At 46.0% G+C, this 8,347-nt stretch overlaps 1 protein-coding gene across 1 annotated transcript in view; it reads right to left on the bottom strand.

Moving 5' to 3' along the window:
- LOC108800516 (zinc finger protein 777-like) overlaps positions 1-7,329 on the bottom strand; it is a 13,421-nt gene extending 6,092 nt beyond the window's left edge. Inside the window, exons 1-4 of the mRNA XM_018572506.1 lie at positions 7,300-7,329; positions 6,408-6,540; positions 2,773-2,871; positions 1,100-1,168 (exon numbers count right to left, since the gene is read on the bottom strand). Coding sequence (XP_018428008.1) covers positions 1,100-1,168; positions 2,773-2,871; positions 6,408-6,540; positions 7,300-7,302 — 304 coding nt within the window. The 5' untranslated portion in view covers positions 7,303-7,329. The remainder of the gene's footprint in view (positions 1-1,099; positions 1,169-2,772; positions 2,872-6,407; positions 6,541-7,299) is intronic.
- Between the last annotated feature and the right edge of the window lie 1,018 nt (positions 7,330-8,347).

Here is an 8,347-nt window from a genome sequence, read left to right as displayed (position 1 = left end):
CACACACACACACACACACACACACACACACACACACACACACTATATTGCCAAAAGTATTGGGACGCCGGCCTTTACACGCACATGAACTCTCATGACATCTCAGTTTTAGTCCGTAGTGTTCAGTATTGGGTTGGGCCGCCCTTTGCAGCTATAACAGCTTCAATTCTTCTGGGAAGGCGTCCACAAGGTTTAGGAGTGTGTCTATGGGAATGTTGGAGCATTTGTGAGGTCAGGTACTGATGTTGGACGAGAAGGCCGGGCTCGCAGTCTCCGCTCTAATTCATCCCAAAGGTGTTCTATCGGGTTGAGGTCAGGACTCTGTGCAGCGAGGTCAGGAGTCTGTGCAGCAAAGTCAAGTTCCACCACCCCAAACTCCCCCATCCATGTCTTTATGGACCTTGCTTTGTGCACTGGTGCGCAGTCATGTTGGAACAGGAAGGGGCCAGCCCCAAACTCTTCCCACAAAGTTGGGAGCATGAAATTGTCCAAAATGTCTTTGTATGCTGATGTCTTAAGAGATCCCGTTAGCTGGAAATAAGGGGCCAAGCCCAACCCCTGAAAAACAACCCCACACCGGCCCGCACATCTTCCCCTAATGAGACCCTCCAGACCCTCCTCATGAGACCATCAGGCCAGCACACCGGATCAGAATGCCAGCACAAAGTATGTAGCAAATTCATATACTATTATTCTGCATTTGTGGATAATGTATTGCTAAGCTTTGTAGTCCTCTATAGCTGATGTTATTCCTCTACAGCTAGTGGTACTCTGCATTGCTATATAATATATTGCTGAGATTTGTAGTCCCTCTGCAGCTTGGTCAGTGACAGAACTCCAGGGTCGCAGCTGCAACTGGGCCATGTCGCTCTACAACGGTCCTAAAATCATTAGTCTGTATGGTTTTAGAAACCCTGTCACATGACACTAAACATTTTTTTTAAAAAGGTATCGGTAATTAGTATTTGCGAGTACTTGGGGAAAAGTATCGGTACTCTGTCACTGTATCAGTGCATCCCTAATATATACATATAGTGTACACACAGGAAATATATTTTGGGGGAAAAAAAACCCTCAACATTGTGCCCTGTATTTGTACCTGATAACTCATCATCTGTCAGGAGTTCCGGGAGATTTGCCACCATTTCAGGCCTCACAATGATGCAAGCTGCAAATATACAAATACAGGAATGGAATAACACACAGGGATTAGAATTTATGCCGCTCACATTTGGCTCTCTGCAGACTCTTCATAGCATTGAAAAGCGAAATAGGAAATACTGTAGTAATGCACGTCACTCACATTATTACTCCATAGAGAACAATTATTTAGGGGGGAGAACACTAAATACCTAGCAGAGAGATGAAAGCATAAACACTTTTGTTTTAAATCAAGCTGACTTGGCCTAAGATGTACCCAAGGTAACAACATGTTAAAGTGCCGCACTTTCTGGTGCCTGCAGATACTCATGTTGGTTTTCAAATCGATTCCAGGATCCTTGCTCAGCCCCTCAGATCCTAGGACCTGGCTGTACACAGTGCATGGTCTTCTAAACTGAAGATTATGGGTTCAAGCATATAGGCTGCTGAGCTCGTACAACGTACATTCTGGAGTATTTTCCCCCACCAGGGAGCTAAACCTGCTGCATTCAGCCTGCCATAGAAATCAATGGGACAACTAAGTGACACGGGCTGTTGTCAGTGCTTATAAGGAGTGGGTTTAATCCAGACTTGGAGAGAAGACAATGGACTCCGTACACAGTGATCGGATGACTACCACTGGTCCTTGCACTCAAGCACTGTTGTTACCTTAGACACTTGTTTAAGCCAGGTCAGGGTCACTTTAACCCTTTTCACCTCTGGTTGCTGCCATCCATTTGCTATTTTTCACATGTAAGACCTCATCTGCAATATACAGTTCAGTTTTCAGTTCACAAAAAAGAATGTTGGTGAATTTAACAGAGAAGGGAAACTAAACTGGCTGGCTGACAGTGGATATGCCTCCGCGGCTGTTGCATCCACAACCTAGCACAGGCCAGATTATGATCTACCAGTGATCTGAGCGGCTGTATAGGCACTCGGACCACTTGTTCTAGCCGGTGATCCTGATGCCCCCCCAAAACCCCCACTGTGGTTTTCAGGATCCCCCGCTTCTCCTACTGGGGGGCTTGTGACCACAGTAGAGGGTGTCACGATGGAGAGCAGAAGCAGACCAAGGAATGTACATTCCCTGATCTGCTCTGTGCTGAATGAAGCAGGGAGCGCTGTGCTCTCAGCTGCACTTCAACAGCTCCCACCCCCCCTAAAATGTGATTTGCATGAACACATGCACATAGGGCATGCATGGGTATGTAAACGGGAGGGCGGGAGGGAGCTGTTGAAGTGCGGCTGATGGTGTGAATGCAGCCTAAATGGCGACAAAGACTACATAACTACATAACCGCAAATCGAACCTCTGCTCAACAAAAATTTTACTCATCGGACCTCCTTGAATTTTAATTCACTGCCCTTGACTTTTAAAGTTATCAATGGTGGCACCATCTAAGCAGCTACAGCAAGGGTGACAATGCTGCAGTGATTTTACTGCAGTAGGAAGAGCATTGTCACCTACCAAAGGAAATGCTTATCTAATGGTTCTATGGCAGAATATTTAAACTTTTCCAGGGGGACAGAGAGCCCGGTCTTACTGGTATGGCCGGCATACATCACATATGTGACTTTATAGTTGGACAATAGTGCTTTCATTTCGAGTGGTGATTTCTTCATACTGACCCATCTGGGTCTCCTCTTCATATTGCAGCAGACTCCTCACACCCGGCACCTTCCCTCGCTCGACTTTAGATATCATTTCTGGCTTTCTGCAGGCGTTTTCTGAAACCAAGAAAGACAAATGCAATGAGCTGTGTCTGGACAAAACTTAGTATATATTGTTATCCAAATGTTTTATGAACGTTTTCACTAAAGGCATTACTTCCTGAATCAGCTAAATATATGGCAGGTTATTTTATCAGTATACAAATATGTGATATAGAAGGTCACTGTGATTCATTTTCATTTCATTTCGGATCTTTTATGATTGTTGATTTGTTTATTGATTTATTTTATCCATTGTGCACTGAAAGAGGTTATTTGATCAATTTGGCGGAATCTTGTATCTAAAAGTCAATTCACAAAGACTCCAGAACAGGTTTTTGCTCCTCAACATACAGCTCAATTCTGGCTGCCAATAGCCGAGTAGGAATGAGCTTGGGTTTGGTCCCAATCTGGCCATATAAGAGCAATGATGTCACCAACATCCCACCCCTTTGTTTACGTGCAGGGTGAGGAATGCCCCAGCCATAGCTGATTAGGAGTGCACTGATGCCTAATGCCCGGGTTCGGATGAGCTTGGGTTTGGGCCAAGCCAGACCTCATCCCTACAGCAAGTATTAACAAGTGTCTATTGAGAAGAGCAAGAAAATGACGACACTTACAAGACAGTGACAAAAAAAATGCTTTGCGAGATGAATTACTGGGAAAATGAAGCCTTTAGCAGTTCCATGTCCTTATCATGCAGAAAAATAACCATTACACATCTAAGCGATATTTACCTTTGTGAATTAAAGGAGAACTATGAGGTGAGTGCTTTTCACTCACCTCATAGTTCTAGCCGACCTGTGACAATGAGACTGTCACAGGTCGGCTCATTAGATCGGGAGGTGAGCGAACACATACCGGCGTTCGCTCACCTCTCGATCCTGTCACGGCTCTCTGCCGTGACAGGGAGGGGCTGGATTCCCCTCTCCCCGCTCCGATCCGCCAGCGCTGACTGGCGGAATGGACGGGGGAGGGGGCGGGAACAGCTGGCTCTGCTTCTAGATAGGCAGAGCCAGCTGTCAGTCACGCAGCTGGGCAGATCCTGGCACAATTGTCAGGATCCACTTCAGCTGCGGCGTCTCAGTATACCGCGAGCTACAGCTGGCAGTATACTGAGCCTAGGGTGACGGGAGGACGCTAGTTTGTGTCCTCCTGTTACCTTAAGGAGAACTATGGGGAAAAGCCTTAACACCATAGTTCTCCTTTAAACACATACAAAATACACAAAAGCAGAAATCCAGGAGAACTCAGTAAATACTCAATCTGGCACTGTCTTCTGCAGAAATTACCTTCTGCCACAGCATGTTTCCAGTCTTTAGGGTTGAATGACAGCCAGCATCAGTCAGCGTTCTCTGAGTCCAGGTGAGTGGCATAGAGGGCATCATCATGGAGGCTTGGGCTCAGAGTAGTACAGCACTGGACTGCACTCACACATAATTTAAATAAGCGCTGTCCTCTGCGCCAGTAAGGACTGACCACCTCTGCCTCCAGAGGAGAAGAGGAAAAACCCATGACACGTGCCTGAGCCTCAGGGCCAAGGGGAAGGGAGAAGAGCGGGGGCGCTTGAAAATTGTGACAACATTCAGGTATTTCATTTGTTTGCTGTATAAACGTTTGGATACACCACTCTTTCTGAAACATATCCTCTTACCAAGAGAGCTCAGGGCCTGGTAATTCTCCATCATCACATCTTTGTAAAGCTTTTTCTGTTCTTCACCTAGGGTGCCCCATTCCTCCTCAGAAAAGTACACGGCGACATCCTCAAAATCTTTAACACCTACATCCTGTATACAGAGAAAAACAAACAAGATTTAACTCCTGAATTTAGTGTCACTTTAAATTTCAACAATACATTCAAGTACCTGAACTAATAACATAAATGTATCTTGTGTATCACTCGGCTGTAGATCCTCCAATCATCTCTGAATTGGTGCTAACACTGTCCTTCCTTCTGGAAGGGGGCTACTGTTGTTCCCCATGGTCCCTGTGTGTGTTGTAAAGTAGTCACCGCTCCAAGCTCGCTCCCATGATGGACTACAATTGCAATACAAATTAGTAAACTAAACATGAGATTGTAGTACATCACAGGAGAGAGCTTGGAACGGTGGCTACTTTACAACACACACAGGGACCATCGGGAACAAAAGTAGCCCCCCTCCAGAAGGAAGGACAGTGTATCAATTTGGCGGAATCTTGTATCTAAAAGTCAATTCACAAAGACTCCAGAACAGGTTTTTGCTCCTCAACATACAGCTCAATTCTGGCTGCCAATAGCCGAGTAGGAATGAGCTTGGGTTTGGTCCCAATCTGGCCATATAAGAGCAATGATGTCACCAACATCCCACCCCTTTGTTTACGTGCAGGGTGAGGAATGCCCCAGCCATAGCTGATTAGGAGTGCACTGATGCCTAATGCCCGGGTTCGGATGAGCTTGGGTTTGGGCCAAGCCAGACCTCATCCCTACAGCAAGTATTAACAAGTGTCTATTGAGAAGAGCAAGAAAATGACGACACTTACAAGACAGTGACAAAAAAAATGCTTTGCGAGATGAATTACTGGGAAAATGAAGCCTTTAGCAGTTCCATGTCCTTATCATGCAGAAAAATAACCATTACACATCTAAGCGATATTTACCTTTGTGAATTAAAGGAGAACTATGAGGTGAGTGCTTTTCACTCACCTCATAGTTCTAGCCGACCTGTGACAATGAGACTGTCACAGGTCGGCTCATTAGATCGGGAGGTGAGCGAACACATACCGGCGTTCGCTCACCTCTCGATCCTGTCACGGCTCTCTGCCGTGACAGGGAGGGGCTGGATTCCCCTCTCCCCGCTCCGATCCGCCAGCGCTGACTGGCGGAATGGACGGGGGAGGGGGCGGGAACAGCTGGCTCTGCTTCTAGATAGGCAGAGCCAGCTGTCAGTCACGCAGCTGGGCAGATCCTGGCACAATTGTCAGGATCCACTTCAGCTGCGGCGTCTCAGTATACCGCGAGCTACAGCTGGCAGTATACTGAGCCTAGGGTGACGGGAGGACGCTAGTTTGTGTCCTCCTGTTACCTTAAGGAGAACTATGGGGAAAAGCCTTAACACCATAGTTCTCCTTTAAACACATACAAAATACACAAAAGCAGAAATCCAGGAGAACTCAGTAAATACTCAATCTGGCACTGTCTTCTGCAGAAATTACCTTCTGCCACAGCATGTTTCCAGTCTTTAGGGTTGAATGACAGCCAGCATCAGTCAGCGTTCTCTGAGTCCAGGTGAGTGGCATAGAGGGCATCATCATGGAGGCTTGGGCTCAGAGTAGTACAGCACTGGACTGCACTCACACATAATTTAAATAAGCGCTGTCCTCTGCGCCAGTAAGGACTGACCACCTCTGCCTCCAGAGGAGAAGAGGAAAAACCCATGACACGTGCCTGAGCCTCAGGGCCAAGGGGAAGGGAGAAGAGCGGGGGCGCTTGAAAATTGTGACAACATTCAGGTATTTCATTTGTTTGCTGTATAAACGTTTGGATACACCACTCTTTCTGAAACATATCCTCTTACCAAGAGAGCTCAGGGCCTGGTAATTCTCCATCATCACATCTTTGTAAAGCTTTTTCTGTTCTTCACCTAGGGTGCCCCATTCCTCCTCAGAAAAGTACACGGCGACATCCTCAAAATCTTTAACACCTACATCCTGTATACAGAGAAAAACAAACAAGATTTAACTCCTGAATTTAGTGTCACTTTAAATTTCAACAATACATTCAAGTACCTGAACTAATAACATAAATGTATCTTGTGTATCACTCGGCTGTAGATCCTCCAATCATCTCTGAATTGGTGCTAACACTGTCCTTCCTTCTGGAAGGGGGCTACTGTTGTTCCCCATGGTCCCTGTGTGTGTTGTAAAGTAGTCACCGCTCCAAGCTCGCTCCCATGATGGACTACAATTGCAATACAAATTAGTAAACTAAACATGAGATTGTAGTACATCACAGGAGAGAGCTTGGAACGGTGGCTACTTTACAACACACACAGGGACCATCGGGAACAAAAGTAGCCCCCCTCCAGAAGGAAGGACAGTGTCAGCGCCAATTCAGAGATGATTGGAGGATCTACAGCTGAGTGATACACAAATAAGATACATTTATGTTAATGGTTTGGGTACTTAAATGTATTTTTAAGGTTTAACGTCACTTTACCATACCAGTGTGTCCTTGGAGTGTGGGAAGGATCCGTAGCACCCGAATAAAAACCCACACAAGCACAGGGGGAACATGAAAACTCCATGCAGATAATGTCCTGGCCAGGAATATAACCGCTAAAATTTTCTGGGTTGAATTAGCAGTGAACCCAATGTGACTTCAGACTGGTATTGGAAGTAACTTTATTTACAGATTCTGTCTATATCCATCCCAGCAAGACTGTTTACACAGGAGCAAATGCTACTCACCATTCCCTGGTCCGCTGTCCTTCGTAGAGCTGAGGGCACCAGTCTTACAGACTCCTGCAGAGTACAAAAAAATACACGGACAGTTAAACACTTCCTGCAAGATGTTTCTTTCTCAAGGTCCATAGATGTAGCCGATCAGGTCTTCTGCTCTGCCAACACATGACTGTGCTGCGTCACGGAGCTGTGCAACTACCAGAAATGCATGGACTGTAATGAAATTCTCTGGCAGGTGAAACAGTCCCCATAGACACTCACTGGCCGCTTTATTAGGTACACCTCTTCAACTGCTTAACACAAATATCTAATCAGCCAATCACATGGCAGTAACTCAATACATTTAGGCATGTAGACATGGTCAAGATGGTCTGCTGAAGTTCAAGAGAATGGGTCAGAGGTCAGAGAATGGCCGGACTGGTAAGCTGATAGAAAGGCGACAGTAACTCAAATAACCGCTCGTTACATCCGAGGTATGCAGAATACCATCTCTGAGCGCACAACAGGAATACCATATATACATAAAGTAATTACTTTACCACACACAGGGACCATGCGGAACAAAAGTAGCCCCCCTCCAGAAGGAAGGACATTGTCAGCACCAATTCAGAGATGATTGGAGGATCTACAGCCGAGTGATACACAAATAAGATACATTTGTTGTTAATAGTTAAGGAACTTGGATGTATTTGTAAGGTTTAACTTCTGAGTTTAGTGTCACTTTAAGGGCTTGTTCACACCGAAAGCGTGTGCGTTCCAGAGCGGTAGCTGCTGGAACGCACCACGATCGCTTGCCCTATTTTTTGCGTTTGCAGTGGAACAAAACTGCAGGGGGGGAGCGGTGTCATTGAATTAAATGCACCGCCACGCCCCCTCCCACCCAAAACGCGGGGGGAAGTTTCTGAGCGATCGCGGTGCGTTACAGCAGCTACCGCTCTGGAACGCACATGCTTTCGGTGTGAACAAGGCCTAAGTAGTGGTATGTAGTGATATCTGCGAATGCTTTTGGTTGGGGATAAAGCCTAATAATACTTGTCATTATTACTTAATAGGA

Source organism: Nanorana parkeri, unplaced genomic scaffold (assembly GCF_000935625.1).
Source record: "Nanorana parkeri isolate BGI_ZX_2015 unplaced genomic scaffold, ASM93562v1 scaffold2052, whole genome shotgun sequence".
NCBI lineage: Eukaryota > Metazoa > Chordata > Amphibia > Anura > Dicroglossidae > Nanorana > Nanorana parkeri.
This window is presented reverse-complemented; position numbering and strand designations above follow the sequence as displayed.